Source organism: Ursus arctos, unplaced genomic scaffold, assembly GCF_023065955.2.
Source record: "Ursus arctos isolate Adak ecotype North America unplaced genomic scaffold, UrsArc2.0 scaffold_1, whole genome shotgun sequence".
In the NCBI taxonomy this organism is placed as follows: Eukaryota; Metazoa; Chordata; class Mammalia; order Carnivora; family Ursidae; genus Ursus; species Ursus arctos.
The window spans coordinates 13,463,419-13,491,281 of NW_026622763.1; the positions used below are offsets into that span (position 1 = coordinate 13,463,419).

Consider the following 27,863-nt stretch of genomic DNA (forward strand, 5'->3'; position numbering starts at 1 on the left):
GACTAATTCCTCGTACGTCCTCCCACGCCCGTCTTGGTCAGGTACTGCAAGCAGAGAGACTTGAGGCAGAGCAGAGACTTATGCTTATTAAAGAAGTTCCTGCAATGTTCATTATAAATCAGATACTTTGTCAATAGACTGTTATTCTGATACTCTTATTTAAAGGAATTACAAGTGCAGCCTTACATAGAGTCAGTCATCAACTGATCTGTTTCAGAAATTAAGCATTTTGTAATTATAGTGGTGGTCAGGGAAGGTCTCCCTAACTGAAGAAAAGGGTCAAGTCTGAAAGATCCACTAGAAGTTGCCACCAAATCAGCAAGCAAGCAACCTCCTTTTAGGAAGGGCTCCACATCCATAATTCCTTCCACCTGGGATGCTGCCATCATGAGCCTACATTAAGTCAAAGCCCAGGCCAAATGAACACAACCATAAAGCATCCTACCCAGTAGGAAGAGTAAACCAAAAAATTCCACAAGTGCCCCCCGCCAACTCTACCTAGATGCTTCCTCTAAATCTCCTGCCTGGAACCCAACTAGAGCAATGCAAGCAGACCCACTACACCAGGTGCAGGGCTTGTGCTGGAAAATGCAAGCAAACATTGAAACATGGAGTCCAGGCCAACTCCCGTTGAGTTCCCTTCCTTTCCCATGCTTGGATGCAGGCCGACTTGCGTCCAGATCCCAGTTCTGCCATGTACTCATGTGTGACCACAGGCAAGCTACTTACCTTCTTGGAACGGCGTTCAATGAGGACAATACCTACCTCGTAGGATAGATGTGGGATTAAATGAGCATTTGTTTATAAATCCCTAGTACAACAGCAACGCATAGTAGATGCTCGATGAATAGCATGAAGAGAGGCACACGGAAGAAGATCTCTAACACCACCTAGTGTATTTCAACTGATGGGGGAAAATCCCTAATAGCCCCAGGCTTGAGCTCTAGGCCTTCAAACAACAATGTGCCCATTCCTTTCTTCCCTGCCTTGGTTCACAGAGGATATGGCATGGCTTGTAGGAAATTCACAGAAGATGATAGTAAAATACAAACAGAACAGAAAACACTAGGATAGGGAAAACCTAAGTAAAGATTGGAATTATAGACTGGTTAGAAACCTTCAACACAAATCAATAGGATGCCAGTTCCTACAGCTTCCAAAGTTGGGCTAGAAATGTGGTTCTGTTCTTCCTGATCAAGGGAAAAATGGAAAGAAAATAAAAGTCCTCATCATCATAAGAAAACATGCCTTCACAAAGAGTGGAACAGATGACTTTACATTTTTATGTGAAATGCATTGACATGTTTCATAAGACTGTTTCTTGAAGTATCTTCCAGTGAAAGAATAAAATTCCAAAATATGACTCCAAGAAGGCTGTCCCAGCCACTAGCCACAAAGGAACAGTTGGACCACATACTCTTCCCAGCCCGCCTTCAGAATCCCTCCCCTCAACAGGGCTGACACAGAGCAAAGTTCGGACTGTGGATGGTCTGAGGTTGTACAGGTCCTCAATTGCAAAAACACAAAGTTTGGTAAACAGGTGGTTTGTAACTCATTCAGTGACAAAATGTGATCTCAGTGCTGCTAGCTATTTTTAGTTTTTCTCACAGTGTAAATATTCATATATTTTACTGCACAGGTGGAGTAGAGACTGCTGCCCCCAACCCAGCTGGGGGTGTTACCTAATTTATGCAACATACACCATATTGCCTTTGTAACACTTAAAAACGCGTCTAAGTTCCAAAGCCCATCTGGCCCCTAAGATTTTTGGAAAAGGCACTTTGGACCTCTATTCTCTGATAACCCCCAAAGTACATGTCCTCTATAGTATAAGCTTAAAGAATGTCTACATACCTCAGACATCCAGTGAGCCGATGGCGGAGTGGACTGTTTTGTGTCCATTGAAAAACCTAATCAGTAGGCAAGCAGCCCTTCTCCAAAACCAGGGGGACTGTGGCCAGCATGACTTAGTCCGGGCATCCCCCTCATCCAGGCCTTTGGACTCCTACATACGTGGGCCACGTTTGGTATTTTCAGGAAGGCCAAGATTCACTATGACAGTTTGGGGGTTGTGTTAGTCATCCCCGTCTCAATGGCATATGTGAGTGTGTGTGTGTGTGTGTGTGTGTGTGTGTGTGTTGTGTGTGTGAGATCAATCATGCATATGAATGATTTTGAGCCTAGAAATCAATGCTGCAAAAGTATTTTTATTACACATACAAGTGCATATGGTGAAGTGGTGGGAACATTTCCCATAGCTGCTCTCTCTTGTTCAGAAGCAGAGAAAGGACCCCGGTGGGATCCTCAACACTGGTCAGCTGCACAGTGGAATCACATGGGGAAGCTTTAAAAAGCACTCCTGCCTGGGTCTCACCCCCCAGAAATGCCAGTGTAATTGGTCCAAAGGACAATCTAAGCATCCAGCACGGCCTCTCACTGATGAAGAAAGAACTCAATAACATAAATTATCAGACTTCTCTGAAAGTCCCATTCAGTAGGTATGGGTTGCACTAGACACTTTTTTAAAAGGCCAACATTCACATGATTCCCATCTCCCAAATTGGAATACACCACCTTGGACATTGGGGAAGGTAAGTTGAATCAGGTGGATACGGGATGGGGGCTATTTCACAAAGGAGTGGGCCCCAAAACAGGCCACTGGGGCTCTGTGCTGACGGATCCCCTCGGAGGAATAGGGTATTAAATAAAGGAAAGGCAAGTCATCTTCGAGTCTTGTGTCCATTCCGACCAGTAACCAGAGCGCGGTCTGAAAAGGATCCTGAGGCAGAGGTCCTGCTCAGTGGAGAAACGTGCCACGAGCGAATGCACGCTTGCCGCGCATGCGCGATCTTTCCCGGGGAGCCTTTGGCACTGCGGCTCCTACAGGCCAGGCCCCATAGCGCGGCTTCCCCGTCATCAACACTCTGCGGTGGCGCAAGGCTCCCAGATGCCTGGGGCGGGGAGAAATACCAGTTCCCCGCCCACACCCCGACCTGTGTGTCTCTCCAAGCCCTGGGTTTATCTCTGCTTGCTGAAGAGGCTCCTGAAGGCGTTGTTGTAGTTCTTGTTGAATGCAGTGTAAATCAGCGGGTTGAAGAAAGAATTGGAGTAGCCAAGCCACAAGAAGATGCTCTTCCAGATGGGGGGCAGGCTGCAGGCACAGAGGGGGCTGATGAGCTCCGCCAGGAAGAAGGGGATCCAGCACAGCACAAACACGCCAATGAGGATGCCCACCATCACGGCCGCCCGCTTCTCCTTCTGCTCCCGCCACGAGTCCCCGCTCATCTGAAAGGCCACCACCGGGCGACGCGCCGTGAACACCATCTCAGCCTCCTGAGGGGCCTCCTTCACCTTGGAACAAAGGAAACGGGCGGTTAACACATTAAACCTGACGCTGGGTGATAAAGCAGCGCGGGGCTGCTCCAGGGTGGCCCACACTTCTCCCGCAGCCTCATTCAGGATGCTCGGATACTACATAAGCCACCTAAAATGGCAGCTGAAACCGTCCTGAAACTGTAGGTTAAAATAAGCCCTGAAGGGGGCGCCTGGGAGGCTCAGTCGGTGAAGTGCCTGCCTTCGGCTTGGGTCATAATCTCGGGGTCCTGGAATGGAGCCCCGCATGGGGCTCCCTGCTCGGCGGGGAGTCTGCTTCTCCCTCTCCCTCTTCCAGTCCCCCTGCTTGTGCTCTCTCTCTGTCAAATAAATGAATAAAATCTTAAAAAAGAAAAAAAAGCCCTGCAGGTTCTTCCTGGATTGAGAGTGGTGGTCTCCACAATGTCAGATAATAAGATATAAAAAGGGAGGGAGGCAGGTAAGACCAGGAGCCTCAGTGTCAGACTCTGGCTCGAGTCCCAGCCCCAGGGGCCAAACCCCCTTCCCCATCTGTGAAGCTGGGGGACAAAGTCCTCTCCCCCCACCGCGGTAAGGCCGCTGTGGAAGTGCACTAGGAATGTGAGGGATGCCCAGCACAGCTCCTGGCACACGCACTCATTCGATACTCATGGAGTGGGCTGGGGGCTGGGACTAGGACCCCAAAGAACACAGATCCCAGCCCAGCCCAGGCCCGAAGTTTGCAGCTGGAGAGGCAGCCTATAAGCCTCAATATTGCAAGAAGTGAGACAACGATGTGCTAAAGGGACTCCGTTTAGATTCCAGAGTAGTTCTGTACCGCCGAGCTTTAAAAAGACAACAGTAAATGCCTTTGTGGTAATAACTCAGTGCCATTCAAGGAGCCTGCGGTGCGCTACCCATCCTATCACCCCCATCCTTCGGTCAGTCCTTGTCACCTCTCGGGTCTCAGCTTAGAGGCCACCAACCCTCTCAGAGTGGCCTTTCGGACCCTCCAAACTCAAACACGTCTCCCTGTTTGGTACCCCTGTCTCCTTGTCCGTAGCAGTTTGTGCGATTATGACTATCACACCTGTCCCCTCACGCTGGGCCAAGCTGAACCGGGGCTGGGACTGTGGCATCCTTGTACACACACCTGCCCCCCAGCGGCACCTGGCGCCTGGCCGGTGCTCGGGTAACAGCTGCTGAATGAACCAGTGATCAGGACAACAGCACAGGCTGCACCTGCGTTTCCCTTCCTCCCCAGCTGCTGCCAGCCATGGCCACAGACGCTGGTGGCACACGGGGCTGAGAGGCATCTGGCTTAGACACACTGGGAGCAGCTGGCGGGACAGCCCCACGACCCATGGCTGTGGAGCGCTACACGGGCCCGCAGCACGCTCACCGGCTGCTCTCACTGGGTCAGGATGGCCAGAGCCCAGAGGAGGCCGGGCCCCCAAGTGGCCTGACCTCGGCCTTGGAGTTCAGTGTCTTCTGCTACTCCCCCCACCACCCTGGCTCCTTTAGCTGGAAAGTCACTGCATCAGGCTGAAAACAGATCATGGAGATGTGGACAAAGAAGAGTCCTCTCCTTTGCCAGCACACGCCTGGCCTCCTCCCGCCCACCCCTTGGAGACACAATAACAAGGCAAGTGATGCCAGCAAAGGAAGAGACAGCCTTTGCCCCTCCCCGCCCTGCACCCCCATAGAGGCAGCCAGAGCCCCCTCTGATGAGCCCTTCCAAGGTTTGCTCGGCCCCACAGGCAGGTGTGAGCCTCATGTCCCCATTCCCCTCTAGAAGAGACCGCGCTGACCGATTCCCTCCTAGTGGACCGTCATCAAGTCACCAAACAAGTCGGAGCCACAAAAACGTGCCACCCTGAAACCACCTCGTAAATACTGAGCAGTCTCTTGGGGAGGAAACAGTGTCCCCAGAGCAGGAGCAGAAGCGGAAGGTGGCGTGTTTGTTTTCCTTCCTCCAGGCTCAGTCATGGGCATTTTTCCAGCCACTTCTCTGCTGACCTAAATGGCCTCCCAGGCACTTGAGTCCTTCCTCCTGGGTAAGGGAAATTCCAGAGCCTTATTATGCTATTGAGGTAAAGAAATGGGGTGATTTCAGTTCAAAAGGTCTCCTGGGGGAAGAGAAACAGAAAAGGCAAGTTCACTGATTAGGTTGGTTTAAGGACCTGGCCTCGCTCCACTCCAGCACAGCATCTGTTTGCTAGAAGCCTGTGTTCCTAGTTTTCCACCTGAGCCTGCTACCCCCCGTGCAGACAGAGACACTGGAAGACTGTGGAATCTTTCCAGAAACGGCTTCAAAGAAACCGAGTCAGCCTGGGATGATGATTCAGGTTTGCAAGGACACTGACTAGCTTGGCTTTTGTCGTTTGAAATGGGATATTCAATAGAAAGCCAAAGGAGGCTAAGACCAGCCCCAGAGGAGTTACTATACAACGGACACTATGCAGAGTCTCATAAGGGATGACTTGAATTCATTCTCGCATCAAACTTTTGAGGTACTGTTATCTCCATTTTAGAGCTGAGAAAACACTCCACAATGTTAAATACCTTGTCCAAGATCACCCAGTTGCTTATGGTAAGAGCTGGAAGTCCAATGGCAGTGTTTTGAACCAGAGACCACATTCTGAATCCCTACCTGTTGTTCTGCACCTTCAGGAAAGGTGATTGATCTGGATGGGTGCCAGTGGAATCTCCTTCTTCTCCCTCTTCTTCTTCTCCCTCTTCTCCTTCTTCTCCTTCTCCTTCTCCTCCTCCTCCTCCTCCTCCTCCTCCCCCTCGTCCTCCTCCTCCTTCTTCTTTTAAAGATTTTATTAATTTATTTGAGAGAGAGTGAGCGTGAGTGGGGGGGAGGGGCAGAAGGAGAGGGAGAAGCAGACTCCTCACTGAGCAGAGAGCCCAATGTGGGGCTGGATCTCAGGACCCCAAGATCACGACCTGAGCCGAAGGCAGACACTTAACTGACTGAGTCACCCAGGTGCCCCAACAGAATCTATTTTAAGAATATTTATGCTTGAGATTTTTTCAGCATGGACACGTATGGCTTCCTGGCGATTTCTAGGGTCTCTGGCCACCAGCTCTGGGGCCATCCCTGAGCTTCTCCATCTTTCCTCTTTGGTCTTTTCTCTCCTCAGCCACTTTACCCCGACTTCCCTCTGCACAGCTGTCTAAACACTGACCATCCAGGCTCAAAGGGGCCTCTGATCTCTGGCTAGAATCCCCCCTAATCTGCAGGGAAGGGTACAGGCTGTTGGATGAACACACCCGGGAGTACCTGGCACTCTGGGGTCCTGCAGTAAAAGGAAAGGTGCTCTGAATACACAGAAGTTTGGAGACACCAAATGCCATGGCCAAGGCCACACAAGCAGGGGAAAGCAGAACCAAGGTGCCTGCCTGGTCGGGCTGGTTCCAGGGCTATATGGCTTCTGTCTGCCATGCCGAAATGGGACCCAAAAGATGAGTTCACCTTAACATCTCCATAGAATCTGAGGCTTTTTCATCCAAAATTAATTAAGGACCAAATCTGCCACACTGTATATGTTTAGACATTTATTAACCACCTACTGTGTGTATGGGGACTCTGTGGTAGCATTTCCCATCAAGTCCCAATTTGAAATATTCTGTCCCACTGTTCCCATCAGTACGCCAAGGCCAGGGCACGGATTCTGAATTGTTCAGAATACTGTGTCACCACCGACAGGCCAGGAGGACAGGGACCATGAGTGTCCTGTCCCCTGAAGAGTCCCTAGCACCTAGCATCATGTATGGCATATAGTAAAAACAAAATTTATATTGAATTAGGAGATGCTTGAGGGAGATGATTCTCTCCAAGTCTCCTGCATTTCTGCACATTTTGCTACCGAAGACTGGCTTATCACGGATGTTTGTAAAGCAAACGACCTTGGAGGATAGAGATAGTGTCTCCCAGTGGAAAAGCAGGCAGCTTGGCTTGCAGCCCATTATCAAAGATGCAGCTTTCCTAAGAGCAGAAGGCAGGTTTATTGACTGTCAAACACTGGGCAATACGACTGGAGCTCTCTCATCTAGGAGCTTCTCTGCTGTGATGCAAATCCATCTGGGCCGCTCCAGGCCACTCCCGCGGGAGCTTGAGGGAAAGGGGAACTGGTGTAACAATGAAGCTCCTGTGGGCCTGTGCACCATGAGTAATAAAGCCCTCTGACTCTGATTAGGAGTCCCCTGCCTCCTGCCAGCACCCAGCACACTGTCGCAGGCTGACTTGTTCGCTTGCGAGCTGGGTGAAAGCTCGGACCTTCCCGGTTCCTGACAGAGGTCTGGCCCGTGACTAGGCGGCTCCCCCCACCCTCTTACTCAGTAAGAACAGCAACCAGTGAGGGAGGAATGAGGAAGCCAGGCTCAGAGCAAGTTTGTGGTGAGCTAGGATTCTGATCAGGGCCCCCATTCCCTCGTTTCTGTCTCTAACCATGCAGAGCCTTGTCTGTGCTGTGGGCTGACTGTGAGGAGCACGTGGGAGGACCGCCTAAACCTCAACTTCCTGTCCCTCGTCCCTTCCTTCTTCTCTAATAAAAAAATAATCCAGCTGCCACAGAAAGAACCCACAAACATTTGTAGTCCTCTAATGCTGTCAATTAAACATCCTAATAAGAAATAGGAGAGGGAAGCAAAAAGAAGAAAGGTGACCCTAATTACTTGTGGAACAAACATAGCAGTTTCCGCTGTGACCCCACGGGTCAGGCATCCAGCATGGCGGCGAGACTCTTTGCAAGGCTGGCGTTGGGGCGACCACACTGATCCTGGTGACGAAGCAAGCCCTACCACATCTGAGAGGGAGAGAGGACACAGAGAGATTTCTGACTCAGGCTGAAGGCCATCTGGATTATAACTGAAATTCCCCGTTTCTAACCAGAGCTTGGCAGGTCAGGACCTGGAATAGCTGGGGCTCCAATCTCTCTGCCCAGGGTTCACTGAGATAACCAAGCTCCATGTGCATTTCCCAAGGGCACTCTAAGGAGATAAGTAGCCAAAATAGCCCGTCAAAGTGAACAGAAACTGTCTAGCATGTCTGACAAACTAGATCAGGAAATTTTCTCAGCTGCTTCTCTTGTGCGAAAAGAAAAGAGAAAAGCAGAGAAAAAAGAAAAGAGAAGAGAAAAAAGAAAAGAGAGGAGAAGAGGAAAGAAAGGAAAGGGAAGGGAAGGGAAGGGAAGGGAAGGGAAGGAAAGGAAAGGAAAAGAAAGAAAAAAGAAAAACGAAACACAGGAAGCTTTTTTACAAAAGAAAAACAAAAAGCAGAGCATGCTGGGCTTGGGAAAAAAGTGACTTTTCCTTCAGTGTAATCATATTCACAACAGAGTACAGAGTACAGAAAATGTCCTGATCTAGTTTGTCAGACATGCTTGACAGTTCCTGTTCACTTTGGGTGTGATCATAACATAAGGTACAATTGCTATCATTCTTGTCTTTGGAGAACATGGATTTTTGTGGGGAGGTTGGTCACCGCGGATTGGCTAAGGATCCACTGGAGCTAATGCTGAGAAGGGGACTACATCTGTGTTTTCTGCTCTAATACCATTTGATCTGAAGTCAAACCCATTTACGAGTGGATGCCAGTGGAAGGGCTTCTGTTGAGGCAAGAGTTCATACCCCGAAATCCCTGGAAGCCCAGGTCTTGGAACAGGGCGGGGCGGGGCGGGGGGAGTAATGGAAAGAAGGGAGGCTTTCCCTTTTGCACAGGTATTGTCCGGACTCTGTTCTGATTTGCCTCCCTTGGGGGCCATGCCCGGAGGACTACAGCCCTGTCTCAGAGAGTCACAGTTACTAGTACACTGTGGGTTCCATGTCTCAGAAAAGCCAGGGGGAAGGACGGCTCAGCGTCGCTCTGCAGAGATGGGCTTCAGGGAGTGTCCTCTGCAAATCAGGTGACTAAACACCCACATACCTTTCTGGGCAGCAAGTCCAAAGCTTTCTTTAATTTTCAAGGCATCTGCAGCCTACCAAAAGTTAAGAACCATGGAGTTCGGATCTCAGTGTTCCACTGAGAAGCTCAATCTTCTCCAAGAATTACACAGATTTGAGGAGTAGATCACTGCAAGGTCATTGGCGAAGACACATGATCCCTGCACCATATTTGCCTACCCCCAACTTTCTCCTTCTCCCCTCCACTCTTCTCCAACAATTCAATCAGAGAGAAAAGAGAAATGGAAGTAGAGGCAAAGAGACACAATGAACATAACAATGTAAGGGGAGCAGCAAGGGAGAAGGTTACAGAGACAGGAAGGCCGGAGGCATTTCTGAAGATTTGAAAACGCTCCTTGACACATCCAAGTACTTCTGGAAACTCTCAGACTCTTAGGTGCCAACCTGAAAAGAATCAAACCATAAACCAGATTTTTTATTACCACTGATACAATTTGATTCATAAAATGTACTTTCCTGAAGTTAAAATAAGCTCGCAGTCTGGCATGAGAATGTGTTTGAGCCCACAGTTCTTTTAATAGATGGAATGAGAACGAGGGTGGTGATTTTCCACCACCCTCTGCCCGTCCCCAAGCTCTGACAAGCCCGCAGGCCCACCAGCAGCTTAGTCCTTGGGGTGGTCCAGATGACAACTGAACATTGGACAAGTGACGAAAACATAAAGGGCTCTACAGATTTCAGGTCACTCAAGGCTTATGTGCTGTTTGCTTACAACACAAAAACTTATTATGCTAATACAGAGAGTTAGAGAGGCAAATACTTTATAATGCAACATAATCGAACACTCAGATCCAAGCTGTCGCAGACCCTACAGCTCAGTATTACACATTTATTTTGTCCTTTACCGTGTACAAAGTGCTTTCCCATATACTCTTCAGTCTCTCAGGGCCATTCATTGTATTCTGGACAGACTTCTAGCAGATCACCTGTAACATTTTATTGAATTTTTAATTCTATAGTCGTGGTCTACTAAAATTAATCCCTTGAGAGCAGAGACCATGCTCGCTCATTCTCTGAAACTTCAGAGGCTACCACATTGCCTGATATGCAGGTCAGTAACAGTCAATCAAGGAATTTTGAACACCATCTGTGTGTCTTATGGTGATGGTTTTAAAATCAGTCCACAAGTTCACAGATACTTTTCCAAAGGTGGAGCCTAATTCCGCTTCCCTTGAGTGCGGCCTGGAGTTGGCGACTCGCATCTAGTGAATAGAAGAGATGTCATGTAACTTCTGAGGCTAAACATAAAAGACACTGCAGTTTTCTCCTTGCTGTGCTCTCCGGGCAGGAGGGAAGCCAGCCGCCATGTTGTGACAACACTCAAGCAGCCCTGGGGAGACCTCCTGCTAACAGCCATGTGAGTCAGCCATCTTGGAAGCAGTCTCCAGCCCCAGTCAAGCCTGCGAATGACTGCTCCCCACCTGACATCTTGGCTAAGAAGGTCCTTGCGCCAAGAAGTCAAAGTCATTCCCAAACCTGACCCACCGAAACTATGAGTAAATACACGTTTATTGTTTTACACCACTAAGCTTTGGGCTAATCTGTTACACAAGCAAAAAGTAACTCCCCTACATAGCATGGTGAGTAAGAGCAGTAAGAGGAATAAAATCATAATTTGTTATTTATAACTCACAAGAGGAATTTTTAAGAATAATAATGAAGATGATACAGCAGCTTGCATTTATGGTTTACTAGTTTAGAGACTCCGTATACACCATTATCTCGTTTACTTGTCACAAGAATATTATGAGGCAGGTGGCAATATTTTCATTTTACCTATGGGGAAATGCAGACTTAGATTAAGTCACTCAGCTACAGTGCTTATAAGCGGCACACAAAGAATTGAAATCCAGGGCTCCTTGCTTCCAAATCCCATGCTCTTAACCACTGGGCACACTGTCTCCCACCACATGTTTATTGACTGAGTGAGTGAGTGAGTGAGTGCAGGGTGTCAGCCCGGGCTGCATTATCGCATTTATAAGCCCTAGGCATCTCTGCCTCTGTGGGCCCCCTCCTCCATTAAAAAATATTTAAAAATTATATTTTATGACCATATTATTATGAAGACTAATATAATCGAGGCTGGATACAGTATTATATATTCATGGCTCTTATATCCATTCTTCCCCTAATTTTAAAAGAAACGAAAATGAAACCATTTCCATGGGCCCCTAAAAGCACTGTGGTTCTGGGCAGTGTGTCCACGGTGCCTACTGAGTAATTAGACCCTGCTTACCAACTTGTGCACAGCAGTCAAACAATTGAAAAGAAAAAAAGTTTTTGATGTCACATTTTAAAAGCCAGTGACATCATCTCCATTGATTTTGCTTTCTTCTTCTTCTCAGTAGCAAAGGGCACAGGTCAGTGGGAAACAATCATGAGCCACGCGGGGTTACTGTGGGGCGGGGGGAGCAGAACATACTTTATATGTGGTGCTCATTCTAGAAAGCTGAAAGAAAGGAGGGCAGGGTAGGAATGAACCCTGCCTCCTGAGAGAAGGGGGGAGGGCCTCGGTGCTCGGCTGTGGTCAGCTCTCCTGGAAGGGACAGGGTGCACAAGCATCGTTTTGAGACCCTGCTCCCACGCTGCCCCACCTGACTGGGATACGGCCGCCTCCTTCCTATGAAGGAGAGGCGCCTGCGGGCCGTGGGACAGAGCTCAGCAGTTCAGTCCCTGCAGACGGACAGCGTGGAGGAACAGTGACCCCCGTTTCTCCACTCGGTAACTCTGTGGTCTGAGATGAATGGACTTTGTGGCGACTTAGCTTTATCAACTGGAAAATGAGGGCTGGTGGCAGAGACGGTGTTCGCCGACTACGCCACGCGCTCTCCTGGATGTCGCAGCCAGTGGCTGGCCAATGGGCCGAGGACAGAGCTGACATGTGTCTGCTTTCCGGGAAGGCAGGTAAAAGCTGCTATATTTCCATCCGTCTCTTCCCCTTGCTCGGCAGCCTTGGAAGCCAGTCGTTCCAGACCGCAGAGCTAGAGATGGCAAGGGGTCCAGAGCCAGGAGCTGCTGCCTGGCGGAGAGCTCTGCAGGATGGCCGCCAGACCCACGCTGACCTTTGGCATGAGATGAGCTGTCCGTGTGAGGGTCATACGTGGCTGAGCGTGTCTTAGCTTACCTGGACTGAGAGAGACGATAGGGCCAACCCGGCTGGGTCATGGAGATGACATGAGAGGATGGATAGAAGGCATCAAACGCAGTGTCTGGACGACAGGACTCACTCAGTAAATGCTGGTTTCCGGCTCTACTTTCAAAAAACTGCATTTTGCCCCCAGAGAATTAAATCACTGTGCAGGAACTGTTGCTTGTCCCTTTCTGATCATATCTCAGTGTTGGGACCTAGCCACAGAATGGCGAGAAAGCTGAAGGACGTACACAGCCCCATTACCAGAGCCTCCAGACTTCATAAGCGCTTCTGTCACCCACAGAAAGCAGTACAGACATGTTGCAGGACCTAAATTCAACTCATTTTCCCTAGAGTGCAGGAAACGGCAGGTGGGGAGGGGGGAGGTAGAGAGATAGTATTCCAGGCATATTATTTTAAGTTTCCGTTTGGGTGTCTTGTGGCCAGAAAGCTTATAGCTGCTGACGAAGCAGCATTACCCAGGCATTTGAGTGAGGGCTGGCTGAAGCCTAAGGAACCTCAGCACATCTACAATCTCAGCATCACGTGACTTGAGAGCCCCAGCCGTGGCCTAGACCTAGACCGATACTGTGTATTAGAGAAGAGAACTTGCAGCCCAAAGCAGGGGAAGGGCTTGCCCAGGGTCCCACTGCCGGCAAGCGGAAAATCACAGCACTGGCCCTGCCTCCTGGAGCTCTTTCTCCCCACCCATGGCCACCCGGATTGGCAGGCCCCTGTTCCCTCTCTACGTCTTGGTATCACCTGCCTGAATGGGGTCTTTCAAAAATGAACACCAAACTCAGGTTTGGCAAGCCTTTCTGGCACCCATTGCTCCGTGATTTCTCTAGGTGCACACTGGATTGACGTAGTTATTAAAAGTCAGCCCTACCTCCGCAATCAGACAGAAAAGCTATAACCACCCCAGGCATTTCCAAGGGACCTTTCAAAGAACATCATTAATTCTGAATAAAGCTCTCCCCTACCAACACTTTCCAATTATAGTCTTGACATTCCTATTTTATGCTACAAAATCCCTCTGCCATTTAATGAAGGGGGAAAAGCCTGCTTTTTAAAGCACATATGTTTGAGTAGACTACGTAGCTGAGTTAACTTTCCAAAATTAAAACGAAACTAACAACAGGAAACTTACTGTCTCTTTCTCCCTGCCCCCTCCCACCGGCAGTCCTTCCTTGGGCCATGCACAGTGGTCTCCCCCTCTCCTTTATCCATGGTTTCACTTCCCTTCCCGAAGTTTCAGTTATCCGGGATCCACTGAGGTCTGGAAGCAAATGATCCTCCTGATTCATCCAGGTTGGTAGTAGCCTAACACTGCGTCACGATGCCTACATCATCACCTCACTGCGTCTCATCACGTGGGCATTTTATTATCTCACAGCGTCACCAGAGGAAAGGTGAGTACAGTAAAATATTTTGAGAGAGCGAGATCACATTCACATAATTTTTATTATAGTATATTGTTATAATTGTTCTGTTTTATTATTAGGTGTGTTGTTAACCTCTGTGCCTAATTTATAAATTAAACTCTATCTTAGGTATGTATGTATAGGAAAAAACACCATATATGGTTCGGTGCTCTCTGCGGTTTTAGGCATCCACTGGGGGTCTTGGAAGATATGCCTGTGGACAAAGGGCAACTACTCTATTGTATTTGGAAAGGGGCAATAAGTCCTGTTATTAGTCTCCAGGACTTGGAGCCTGACCACCCCCCTAAAAAAAGGGAAAGTTTGGGGCTTCTAGGGGGAGGAGGTTGCTGACGTTTAATAGGGTCTGGCCCAGTTCTAAATGCAATCAGAGAAGTTCTGCAAATGCTCGTTCCTCCATCTCATTCATTTCTAGGGTTATGTTCTGGCCCACTGTGGGCACCCTGTTGCTCCCTACTCCGGCCAGCTCTGCCCTCCCCGGTGCCAGGCACTGTGCTGGCACCTCACATTCTCCATCTCGTGAGATCCTTCCTCACCAAGAGTCCTATGAAGCAGGGATGAACTTGTTTAAAGATGTGGAAAAGAGGCCCGCAGAGATTAAGCTACTAACTGCCCCAAATGTCCGGAGCTGGGATTTGAACCGACTGTTCTATCTCGTTCCAAAGTCGCTAGAGGAAAGCACTGAGGTTGGGGTACTAAGAGGAAAGTGGGCTATATTTTACGCTCACTTCCTTCTTTGACCCGGAGCTGGCCGACAGAGTTGGGGATTGCGTTTCTGGACTGCGGAGGGTGGACAAGGGTGCGGTGGAGAGGGAACAGTCGGGAATGTGGTCCCCCGCAGCAAGCACTCCTGGCCCGCCGCACCCCCCGCTCTGTCTAGTCAGGACCAGGGAGCCGGACTCACAGGGACACAATCACTCCTGCGGAAAGCAACGAGCGCGCGGCTCATCAGTCGTGCCCTCACCACTCCCCACGCTGCCCCTGCAAGTCCCCTTCAGCCTCGTGGATCCGCGGTGCCAGCGCCCCCGCCAGCCCCAGTGCACTGGGGGCCCCAGGCGCGCACGCCAGCCGCAGGTGAGGCGCCCCTCGGTGCGCGCGCCAGGACAGCAGGCGACAATCTCCCTGTGCGCTCCAGGTGCGCGCCCCAAGTGTGCAAGCTCCCGCCGCCAACTCTCCCGACGGCCAAGCTGCCTCCTCCCCCGGCTGCCCCCTCCTTCCGCCCCCCGTTAGGCGGCCCGCCCCTCACCTGCACGGTGGCGGGCAGCGGCAGCACGGCCCGGCGGCGGCGGCCGAAGCGAAACTTGGCAGCCTTGTAGATCTTCCAGTAGACGAACAGCACCACGCCCAGCGGCAGATAGAAGGCGCCGCAGGTGGAGAAGACGGCGTAGGAGGGTTCCTGGCTCACCTGGCAGCGCTGGCGCCGCGCGTCGTACGCCTCGCCCCAGCCGAAGAGCAGCGGCGCCAGCGCGATGAGCGCCGAGAGCGCCCAGGTGAGCGCGATCATGAGCGCCGAGGCGCGGCGGCGGGTGCGCAGAGTGTACTGCAGGTGGCGCGTGATGGTCCAGTAGCGGTCCAGGGCGATGGCCGCCACGTTCCAGATGCTGGCGGTGCAGCACAGCACGTCGAAGGAGATCCACACGTGGCACAGGCTCCGGCCCAGCCGCCAACGTCGCCCGGCCGACAGCTCGCTCACCAGGCTCAGGGGCATCACCAGCGCCGCCACGAGCACGTCCGACACGGCCGTCGAGGCCACCAAGTTATGCGGCACACGATGGAAGGCACGGACGCGCAGGATGGTGACCAGAACCAGCAGGTTCCACAGGAAAGTGGCCGCGATCAGCAGCACCAGCAGCGTCACCACCAGCACCGTGAAGACGGAGAAAGGCGGCTCCCGGCCCGGCAGGGGGGCAGCGCCTGGGGTCGACCAGACGACCCCGCCGGGGCTCGGGCGGATGCTGCAAGCCTCGGATCCCAGGGGAAGGGCGACGGCGGTGGCGGCCACCGAGAGGTTAGCGGCTTCCATGGCGCGCGGCGCGCGGGATCGCGGCTTCCTGGCAGGGGACACAGGCGCGCCGGCCGGGGCTCGTGTGGACCCGGCGGGTGCGGGCGTGGAAGAGGTCGCTGCGTGCCCTGGGAGGACAGAGAGGGGTCCAGGTCGCCCTACCCTGTCCCTCCTTGGGCCGCAGCCCCTCTTTGGCTCCTCTGCCCGGAGCCCTCGTGGACCTCCTTTCCAGTGGAGGGAAAAAAGAGAGTGGGACCCCTCGGGAGTCCAGCTGGGCTCGGCGCGCCGGTCCCTCCCACCTCTCCGCGCCGTCCCCGGGGCAACGCGCTGTCACAGGGCTGGGAATCCGGGAGCGCCGCGGAGTGTCCGCGCGCAGGGGCGGGCTTGGAGAGGTGCCGCCACCCCCAGCGGGCGGCCGCAGGAGCAGGGCTGCACCGGGGAGGGCAGGCGGGGGTGGCCTGAGGACCTGCCACGACTCCAGCCAGGCCTTCACGCCGCCCCCCCTGTCTCCCCGCCTCCGCCCTGCGGAGAGAACCCAGCGGTTGTCTCCGGAGAAGGTTCACGATCGCGCAGCCATTCCGTAGCCGCCACCTTCGCGGATCCCTCGGACCCGCCTGGTGGCACGGTTTGACATCGAGAAACAGAGGCGCGCGCCCCCTTTCCGGGACGGAGGAGTTCTGGTTTCCTTGAATCAGGATCCTCCGTATACCTGAACGAGGAGGTTCAGGTACTGAGGCACACCGAACAGGAAGCTCCGAGAGCCGGCTCCAACCCGCCGCTTCACCCGTGACACTTCTGTCTGGCAGGGGCTCCGCGGGGCCTTGAGAAGTTCACTCTGGCTCTGGGAGGAGAGAACGCTGCCTCTAGGCGGTTTGGCAGAGGTCCCGAAAGAGAAAGAGGGAGCATTTACAACCTGTCTGCCCATCCCTAACCCTGCCGCTGCACCTGTCCTTCCCACCGCGGCCCCCTGTGCAGTTGCACAGCCCTGACCCTATTCTGTATCTTCCAGGTCTTCACATCCAGGTTAAAGGGGCCGTTATTTTTTTTTTACCCTTGGGCAAAGGTAGAAACCAAATGGAGGGTGGCACCTGGCATGAAAGCCTGGGGTCAAGGAGACAAACATGCAGGTGTAAATGCCAGTGCAGGGTTTTTGCATTTGGTCTTGGAAAATGCTGGATGTTTAATAGTTTTGAGGAAACTCACATGATGAGGGCAGTCCTTTATTTATTTTAAAGATTTTTTATATATTTATTTGACAGAGACAGTGAGAGAGGGAACACAAGCAGGGGGGAGCTGGAGAGGGAGAAGCAGGCTTCCCGCTGAGCAGGGAGCCTGACACGGGGCTCGATCCCAGGACGCGGAGATCATGACAGGAGCTGAAGGTAGATGCTTAAAGACTGAGCCACCCAGGCGCCCTGAGGGCAGTCTTTTAAGAGAAAACGGGGACTAGCCTTTGAAATAGTTTCACAATAATGTTTCCTCACTTTATTGGACAAAATTGTAACAAGAACAATGAAAATCAAAAATGTAAAAGCACTCATATTGCCCAGTCAGATGCCTGGCTCGCTGTTGGTCTCTTGCCTTTGCTCCCAGCCACATACATTTTTTAAACCTAAAATCAATATTTTTCTTCTGCAGATTTCGCTTAACACTTTCCATGTTGCTACATATTCTCTTCATAGTTGCACTTTTTATATTGTACCATTATTACTTGAGAGACTTTGAAGAACTTAGACTCTGTTTCCTCATTTCAAAAATGAGGCTAATTACATGTCAGGAGCTGTTTATAGAACTGTAGAGTTATGGGGCACCTGGGTGGCTCAGTTGCTAAGCGTCTGCCTTCGGCTCAGGTTATGATCCCGGGGTTCTGGGATCGAGCCCTGCATCGGGCTCCCTACTCTGCTGGAAGCCTGCTTCTTCCTCTCCCACTCCCCCTGCTTGTGTTCCCTCTCTCGCTGGCTGCCTCTCTCTCTGTCAAATAAATAAAGTCTTAAAAAAAAAAAAAAAAGAACTATATATACGTATACAGAGGAAGCCAGTAGCCCAGAAATGAGGAAGTGTTAAGTACATGGTGACTAGTTGCTACTATTTAACTTTGAGTTTAAGCCTTCCATTCAGTTCTCTTTTGATCTTTTGACATAGATTCTGTTTTTACAATTGCAATCTCTAGAACATTTGTAACAAGAAAACCCTTGCACACATTTTATTTCACTTGGCTTGACCCACATCCCTTAGGCCTCATTCCCGTTTGCAGATGGAGGACGGAGAGGTCTGTGGACCTGCTTAGTGCCTCACAGCTGGGACTCAGCTTCCCCCCCACCCCCCAACCCCGTGTGTGCATGAAGCCAAGCTGCCCTCTCTACACTGCACTGGGGGGCAGTCTGATTTTTTCCTTTAAGTCTTTCATAGAAATTTCTCTCTATAAAAAGCCAGTTTGTTCTGTTAGAAAACTGTATTTTCTCTGGGTTGCCTGAGTGGTGCGGTCGGTTACGGGTCCGACTCTTGATTTTGGCTCGGGTCATGATGTCAGGGTCATGAGATCGAGCCCCATACCCTGCTGGGTGGGGAGCCTGCTTAAGATTCTCTCTCTCTCCCTCTCCCTCTGCCCCTCCCCGACGCGAGGGCAGTCTCATGCTTTCTCTCTATATAAGAAAAAAAGAAAGAAAAGTCTATTGTCTCAGTTACAGGTCGGCTTGGGCTTCTCCACCCTTATCTCAGATCCTCTCGTCCTGCTCACGCCACTCCAGCCATGCTGGCCTCAGGTTTCTTGAACAGGGCAAGCACGTTCCATTCTCAGCGCTTCAGCGGGTATGCTGTTCCCTCTCCCCAGATGCTCTTCCCTCAGGCCAGGTTCATTTGATGACTCCATTCTGATGTCAGCTTCAGTGTCCCTGCTCCGGCCTCCCGTGACCATCAACTGACAGTCTCTCACTCTCTCTAGAGGTGTTCTCTCTGCTTAAACCAAAGTGAGAAAGTAACTCTGAAATATGGTGGACGAATGTAAAGCTCGGACAACACACAGGAACACACTTTTGATGAAGACAATAAATAAAAGGAAAAACACGCAACGGAGATTCTCTGGATCAAACTATCCGTTCCAACAGGAAAGAGGCTCATCGTTAAAAAAGGAGATTCTAAATATCCTAATTTTGCCTTTTGAATAAAGATATAAAAAATAAACCGAATGTCTTCAGATTTTGCAATGTTAATAGCAGAAGCTTTTGGGGGGAATGAATAAATCTAATTTATCAGAAAGCTAAATTAATTACTAAGGTGTTCTCTCTGCCACTATTCTGCTTTCTTTGTCCTCACAGCACTTCACTACGTGACATCCTGTTGTTTAATTTCATTCCTTTTCCTTACCTGCCTCCCCCACTAACATCTAGGCTCTTCCCAGGCAGAGAATCTTCTCACTGCTGCTCTTAATGTCGAATTCTGTGCACGCAGAAAGTGATTGGATACATTTGAATGGATGTGTTGAACGAAAGAAAGAGGCCCTGTTGGGAGAGGTGATCCATGGGCCCCAAGCACTCCCACACAGTCCTGTAGGGCCGCCAAGAATACGGGGCCCTGACTGCTCCCCACACAGGCCGCTTGACAGGGCTGGGTTTGCAGCAGGTGGCCTTAAGGGATGAGGCGACTCTCCCCCTCGGCACAGGGCAAGCTTGCTTCTGCTCCCCATAGAAGGCCGAGGATCCCCCAAGCCCAGCACTCGGCTCCTGTAACATAATCATCCCTCCCCCATCCCGTTCAGGTCCAGGTGTCCATCACGGGTCCTTCCGTAACCCCCGTGGGACTTGGGAAATATAACGTCTTTTGTCTCTGACCCGTTGTGTCATGTCTTCCGCCAGCATCTGCGAACAGTTAGCGGGTCGCTGGTTGCTTGCAAGTACCAGGCACCGTCAGACCCCCGGCCGTGCACAGCACCTGACAGGCAGTTCATTTGCTGAGTTTCAAATTACAATGAGCAGAATTCTTTTGCCCCTTTGGGACTTTTCTTTGATGCATTTTTTTCTCCCAAATTTAATAACTGAGCTGAAACAAAGGAACAGTATGATTGTTCTTTTTACATATTTCCAAATTGTACCTCAGAGACATTTAATGGATTTATTGTTCTAGGCCCGGGCTTTGGAGAAATGGGAGAGAGAGTGACAACCCAGGCAAGATCAATGTTTCATCATTAGAAGAAAAATGTTTAATTGGTGTATTATGACATGCTTTAATTTGCGTTTCCTCAATGGCTGAAAATCCTGCATTTTCCATATGGTGATTTATCATCTAGCTGCGTAGAACTCTTCATCCCATTTTAACTACTTAATGCAGGAATCTGGGTACTGAACCTATGAGTATCGATTAATTGCAATGTAATTAGGGAGCAGATTTTCATCAGTGTTGTTGTCACATACTTTTTCCTCTGTCATTCCTCTCTTTGCATTTATTCTATTACATTTTGTTGAACAAGTTTTTCTTTTATATAGTAGGACACGTCGATCCTGCCTTCATCAATGTCCTTAATTTATTCTGTAATCATAAGTGGCTTTCCTGCTCTCGACTTCTGCTATTAAAGTTTATGAATAGATTTGGAAATGTTACTCTAATTCCACTGGAGTCATGTGGGACCCAGCAGGCAATCGGGTCCGGGCCATCTCCTCCCCAGGCTGTGTGTAATCCTGTCCGAGGGAGCCCAGACTGGGTTCTTGAGAGCAAGACATGGTGTTGGTACAAAGGCAGGTAAGATGCTGTCCTGATCCTGGATCCCTTCCAGCTACCGGAGAAGAAAATCTTGATCCCCTGAATACAGCAAAGTGTGCCAACAGCTGATTAGAAGTATAAACAAGGGTTTCTGGGCTTGCTGGAGGAGAGAAATCACCGCCAATGAGGAAGAGCAGAGAAGGTCTCTTGAAGGAGACAGGTTCTGACCTGGGCACTAAGAGCCTAGAGGATTTTTACAGACAGAGGTGAGGGAGGAGGAGAAGGGAATGCTGGGTAGGTGGAGGAGGAGGGTGGGCCAAGGCTTGGAGTCAAACAAAGAGCAACAATGTACCAAACACACCAGCAGAGAATGATCAGGAAGTGCCCAACATTGACTAAATGAGAGTTTATTCAGTGCTGGCTTGTCAGTTTTTGTTTTTAATGAAAACGCAGGGAGAACATTTCTATCATCTTGAGTCAGCTGATCCTTCTATTTCTCTTTACTACTTTCATGCCTCTCCCATGATTTTGTTTCTGGATTGTTGTGCAGTTATTAAAAAGCATTCATTCTTTGATATTATTGCCCTTGTGTTCTTCCAGATGATTCTTTAATATCATCGTATCAGGCTTTTTTCCTATTTGTTCATGAAGTCTCAGCCAAGCGTTACCTCCCTTGAGAAGCTGTCCTGATCCCGCCTCTGCTGCACCCCTAGACCCCACTGCTGCCCTTGCTCTGGCTGGCCCTGGGAGCCCGTCCTGGGACCAGAGAAGGAAGGAAGGAAGGAAGGAAGGAAGGAAGGAAGGAAGGAAGGAAGGATGGAAGGAGGGAGGGAGGGAGGGAGGGAGGGAGGGAGGGAGGGAGGGAGGGAGGGAGGAAGGAGGAAGGAAGGAGGGAGGGAGGGAGGGAGGAAGGGAGGGAGGGAGGGAGGAAGGGCCATTTCACTGAAGATGGAGAACAGTTGGGGGTGCTTAAGGATATCAGGGAAAATATCTTATCGTAGAAGGTGAAGAGAAAGCGTCTGCTAAGCACGAAGCTAAGAGGAAGTAAAGAAACAACAAAAAAAGAAAGACGATATAGAATTTCCAAACGACTGAAAGAAGAAAAGCAAACCAGTTTGTAGCCAGGAGGAAGTCAGGGCAGGGTCTAGAAGGATTCCCGCGTTACAGCTCAAACATCACCGCCTCAGAATGGTCTGCTTCCTTAGTTCTCAAACTTGAGCGTGCATCTGGAGAGCCTGTTAAAACCCAGACTGCTGGGACACCAACCCCCCTGCCCTGGGGTTAGGTCTGAGCTGGGCACCAAGAGTTTGCATTTATAAGCAGCTGATGCTGCCGGTCCGGGGACCACACTTTGAGAAACACTGGGCTAAAGTAGGTTTCCAGCCATTCTCTGTCTGCTCGCCATCTGCTCTATGTAATTCATTAACCCTCACTGAATGCCAAGCACTTTCTGTACATTAACACATTTAATGTTGACGAGGATCTTATGAGATACTCTTACTACGTCCATTCTACACGTGCAGGAAGCAGCAAAACGAAGGAAGTTTTTGTACCAGAATCATGTCCCTCGTTAAGCTCCAAAGTCTGTTTGACTGTAAGCAATGTTCAGTGCTATCAAGAAGCCAGGCTGGGTCTGACTGTCAACTGTGGGGTCATGGACAAGCTGTTACTTCGATGCCCCAGGGTCTTAATAAGTGGGGATTAGAGTAGCACATATCTCGGAGGATCGTTGGATTAAATGAGTTATTTCACAAGGACTATCACTAGAATTATGATCTGAAATGTACACTATTCTTAAGGGTCTACTTTCCCAACTAGAACACAGATTCCATGAGGACAAGAAATGTGTTCTGTTGGCTGCTGGGACCCCAGAACGAAACCTGACACACGCTTGACCCTCAATAAATACGTCTTGTGTTGCCTTTGCCAGACAACCTTTACTTTTAAAATCAACATTATTCGTATTTTGGAGATTCAGCTTTTATTACGTTTGCATATAAATATCTAAATGCAGTTACTACCTCCGTCTAGGTCAGGGTTTCTCAACGGAAGAACTATTGACATTTTGGGCGAGATGATTGTTTGCTGTGTGTAGGGTGGTGGGGGCGGGGCGGCTGTTGTTCTAGGATGTTTAGCAGCATTTTGGTCTCTACCCACTAGAAGCCAGTAGCCACTCCCCAACTGTGACGATCAAAAATGTCTCCAGACATTGCCAAATGTCCCCTGCAGTTGAGAACCACTGACTTAGGCCAATCGGATGTCTCTCTCTAGCTGGCATCTCCCTTCTGGAATGTCCTGCTTGACCACAGGAATTCTGAGTCCTTCTAGGTACCCCTCCTGTGGTTTCCCAGAGAAAGGTTCCCAACATTGGCATGGTGTCCACGTGATAGCTTACATTCTTTACAAGGAATCACACTGAGGAAACCATCAGGTGCCGGATATAGTTGTTGGGAATCACCATGTTGCAAGGGTTAGCCACCTCCCTCCACGTGACGGCCTTCGAGCATTTCTCCCCTCTCTAGAGCTCCAGCTTCAACCCCTCAGTCCTCACACCCCGTAGCCCATTTCTGGGGTGTCCAGCTCCCAGAATGTCTACTCCCACCCAGAATAATGTTCCTCCCCAGGCCTTGCCTGAGTCCTTCCGTCGGCGAGACAGATACTAGCTGAAACCCCAGAAGAGGTACATTCCCTGCAATCAGAGTGATTCTATTTGCAGCAATGCTTGATGTGAAGCGTTAAGAAGACAGGATGAAACGAAGACAGACGCTGCCTGCTCCCTGCGACAGTCCCAGCGCCATTTTGCCCCTGTCACAGATGGTTAAGTTTTCAAACAAGCATGCTTTTGCATACACACACACACCTCTCAGGAACAAACACAAATATTTTAGGGACATTATAGTCTAAATCCACGTTTGGAGGAATGTTTTTCCCCTGAGGGAACATGATCAGCAGAGAAGAACAGCCACACAGAGGGAAAATCTTCTCCTTGTGCTTCCAGAACCTCTTGCTCCAGAAAGGATTGCCCTTTGCCTTGGCATAACCAAAATACTCAAAAGAGCTGCCTGCCAACAAAGGTGAAATTCAGGCCTCCAACCTCCAGAAACACCAAAGAGCTGCCTGCAACTTTAAAATAGCCGCCTCTCCCCCTCACGCCCACTGCTTGCCTTTATCAAGGTTTTAAAAAGCGAAGCTAGTCTCAGCCAGGTACCCTGTTACATCGAGAGTTGGAAATAAATCCAGAAACATATCCTCTCTATGTTAACATCAACCATAGTGTCATCGGCCTTTAGAAAACGATTGTTAACCACATTTTTTCATTTACATCTTACATTGAAACTGAATACTTTTTAAAAAAGCACATGCCTCTTCTCTGCTATTAACCACCACCGTTGGTCCTCAGCCCTCCACACCGGCGTTCTCCGTGGGGCTGGAGATGGTGGTCTTTCCCACCTCCCACCCACGGAGAAATTGCCCTGGCTTCTGTGTTGGCCCCAGCCTCCCCACCACTGTGGCTTTGCTTTTGAATGAAAGTGGGCGAAAATGATTTCTCCGCATAAGCAATGGGCTTATCTCCAACCCACTATCAAAATAATGTTAATAATCAGATGGTGATGGGGAAAAGAAAACATGTTCCAGGAAACATCTAGGCATAATTGGCGTTTGTTTTTCCATTGTGTGGGTGTCGGAGCTAATTTGTTTGCAGGAATGTGGGGAGAGGCGGTGCCTTAGAATAATTGTTCCTCCCACTACTCTTGGAGTCATAATTAGCAGATGGGCTCCTTTTTTTTCCCCCAGCTACTTTCTTTTACAGGACCAAAGGTAGGTGCTTTTGTTTTTTGTTTTTACGTTTCCATGCATTCAAACCTCAACCCTTAAAATCCCACCGCTCTCGCTAAAGCAAAGGCTTCTGGCAAAGACCCTTGGTCTGGAGCTGGAAGTTCTCCAGAGTCAATGATGAGAATAAAGACCACCGAGTACCCCCAGGACCCCGTGCACACCGTTCTCATCTCAGCTTGGATCCGCCGCGGACAGGCAGCTGAACAGTCTCGGGGCTCGTGGGTCTGTTCCCACCTGAGTCTTATTCCCTCTGACTCATCTTGCCCCTCGTTGGGCCCTTCATCAGAAGAAGGGATAGAAGCAGAATAAGGCGGGGCAGCAGAGGCAGGCATGAAAGAGTGGTAAGCAGTCCACAGGAAGGCAAAATCGAGAAGGAGGGCTGTAATGAGGTCTGGAATCACCTCCATTCCCCCGTAGGCTAATTTACATACCACACCCTGCGCCTCAGATCCTGTAACTGAGCCCTCAGCTCTAGAAGGGCCAATGGTGGCAATTTTGAACTGCCCAGGAGCAAAAGAGAAAAGCGCTTTAAACACAAAATGAATCCAAGAACTTCACGGCTCTTAGTGTGGAAAGGTGAATTAGGAAATGGCATGAAGCATAGATGAGAAAAACAGATCAAGACAAGATGACACCTGGAAAGTTTAATATATCGATTTATAGGATGAATACAGAGAGCCATAAGGAAATGTCCGACCAATTTTGTTGCTTATTGGTGAATTTTCTTTTTTATCTTTTTAAAGATTTTACTCATTTACTTGAGAGAAAAAAAGAGAGAGAGGGCCCGAGCGGGGGAAGGGCAGAGGGAGAAAGAATCTCCAGCAGACTCCGTCCGTGCCCAGAAGACAGCCAGACTTGGGGCTCCCTCCCACCACCCGGAGACCATGAGCTGAGCCGAAACCAAGAGTTGGACGCTTCACCAACTGTGCCTGAGCCACCCAGATGCCCCTTGTTGGTGAATTTAAGCTGTACAGTTTTGAAAAGCAGGAATTATTTGGAAAAAGCACAGACTCTCAGAAAAATCTCACTCCCTGTTCTGCATCACACTCCTGGATGAAAATCCCAGTTCTGCTCATGATCCTTGAGGGCAGAGGTATTATGATTTCTGGAAGCCCTAGACTTTCATTGAGGGGGGGGCAGTGGCTGTTTCTGAGATGACCTCAGACTCCTGCCACAGTAGAGGCCCCTGTAGTTCCTATGTTCCCGCTGTGAGGAGGTAGGGGGTAGTGGGGAAGTGGGGCAGGAAGCAGGGGAGGAAGTGGGGGGTGGGGGTGGCAAGAGGGGGAAGTTGCCTCAATGAATGTCCAAAGTGGGAAACAGGGAAAAATGCTTTCAAGTCACTGGGATCACACTGACCGGCCTCCTCTGGCCCCCCTGCTGTGTCCGCCCCCCCCCCCCCCCCCCCCCCCCCCGGCTCTCATTTTGATCCCTCTCTTTGCTGGAATGCGACTTCCTGTGGGTGGTGCAAGAGTCATTATCACACCTCCTCCACGGACCTCCTTTGATGGTGATAATTTCTTTTTTTTTTTTTTTAAGATTTTATTTATTTATTCGACAGAATAGAGACAGCCAGCAAGAGAGGGAGCACAAGCAGGGGGAGTGGGAGAGGAAGAAGCAGGCTCACAGCGGAGGAGCCTGATATGGGGCTCGATCCCAGAACACCGGGATCACGTCCTGAGCCGAAGGCAGATGCTTAACCTCTGTGCCACCCAGGCGCCCCTGATGGTGATAATTTCTGATTCCAACACATTTCAGGCACACTTTAATCTCCTGTAGTCTGAACTTTTTTTCTGGCCTTTACAGAGAGTCTGGTCTCTGGATACTCTTAAACTTTAGGCAAACTTGACTTTTACCTTGAAAAACACAGTTTATGCACTGGATCATTTTCCATGTATGAAATCTTTCTCTCCCTCTCTCTGGGTTACAGAGAAAGCAGAGGGCTTTCAAGGCTCTCTTTCTTTGTTTGGCACCCACTTTTCCTGCAGCCTCTCCACATACTTCTTGAGCAATGACATTGACCTGAGGCTCGGTTTGCCAACTGAGCGAAGAACGAAGTGGGATCTCTGGAGCCTGGAGATGTGGGCACCGGCGTCGGCTCAGTGGTGGGCAGGAGAGGACCCTTTTGTCAGGACACCTCACTGCTCTGCCCAGCAATCGTCCTGCACCCCTAATAAGGGAGTGACCGCCTCGTCACTGTCTGCTCCAAAGGACACACCTGACAAGTTAGTGCGGTGGACTCCTTTCCCCTTCCTGTCCCCCTCCATTCCCCCCCTTTCTTCCCTCACTTCCTCTTTAAGCTATCAGAGTTGATGCCCAGGTCCCCTTGTTGGCCTGACGGACTTGTTCCCTCCCCTGGGGCTGCTGCCACAGATGGGCCTCCACCCCCAGCTCCTTCTGGAGTTGTCTCTGCTGAAGGGAGTCCCTTGCCCGAAGCCGCAGCCCCCTCCGGGAGCAGCCTTCAGCGCCGATCAACACAGACTCTCGAGTCCTGGCCGCCGTTGCCCAACTTGAGACTCGGGAGGGCCACCACAGCTTCCGAACCTCGCCATAGGCTTAGCTATGACGTTAGCGGAGATCAAGGTTCAGCGGCTCCCTCAGCCCAAACCTTTGTTCATCCCCAAAGGAGATGTTTCCCCCATGTCACACCCGATTAACCCCCTGCACACTAATCGCCACCTCAGTGCCTGTGTCTCGGGGACCCCACCTGCAGCAGCCGTGAGGAGGTAGGGTGCGGAAGACACGATTTGATGGACAAAAAAGAAATACACAGGAAACAGGTGGGTAGCCTCACAAGATGATAACTAATACAGAATCATGAGCTACCATTCCAACAACACATTTGCAGGAAAGCACTCCTGGGCTGCAAGGCATGAGGGGAAGCTTCCTGGAGGAGGCGTAGTAAGAGCTGGGACTTGCCCAGGGGTAGGATTTGAAATGGACCAGGAATGGTACAGGAGGCTTTAGGTAGAGGAAATTGCTCGAGTGATTTGAGAAGGAACATCCCTAGTTTGTGAAACAGGAGTTGTAATGAGCAAATCGGACACCATTTGCTGTGGGTGGGAGGCAGCTGGGTATATGGCTTGGATAAGCTCGGCCGTGGTTAGACATCAGGTTTGGAGGAACTCTGGGCACCAGACAGAGACACCCAATGCTCACAAGTGGTGAGGAAGAAGCAGGCATGCCGGAGCGGGATCGGGACACATGAAGCCTCCTTAGGTACAGGTGACCCTGACTGTTGGCTCCGGGTGGGCAGAGATTTCGTAATACTTGACGCCAGCAGTTGAAAATCACTCCCAATTTGCCTTAATTTTAACAAAAATTCACTAATTTTTAAGTTGTTGTAAAGGAGGACAATGACCCAAATTTCATGACATGTGTGGCTGGTCTTGAACTTCTGACCATTCCATTACAAGTACACTTCCCCCTCCTGGGCTGTGGGCACATTATGATGGGCGTCTGA

At 50.3% G+C, this 27,863-nt stretch overlaps 1 protein-coding gene across 1 annotated transcript; it reads right to left on the bottom strand.

Moving 5' to 3' along the window:
• Nucleotides 1-2,194: 2,194 nt before the first annotated feature.
• LOC113263443 (5-hydroxytryptamine receptor 5B) lies at nt 2,195-15,895 on the bottom strand. Its single transcript, XM_026510119.4, has 2 exons — nt 15,119-15,895; nt 2,195-3,351 (listed from the first exon to the last, which is right to left on the bottom strand). Exons 1-2 carry the CDS (start codon nt 15,893-15,895, stop codon nt 3,019-3,021), a joined length of 1,110 nt encoding a protein of 369 aa, XP_026365904.2. The 3' UTR covers nt 2,195-3,018.
• Nucleotides 15,896-27,863: the final 11,968 nt, after the last annotated feature.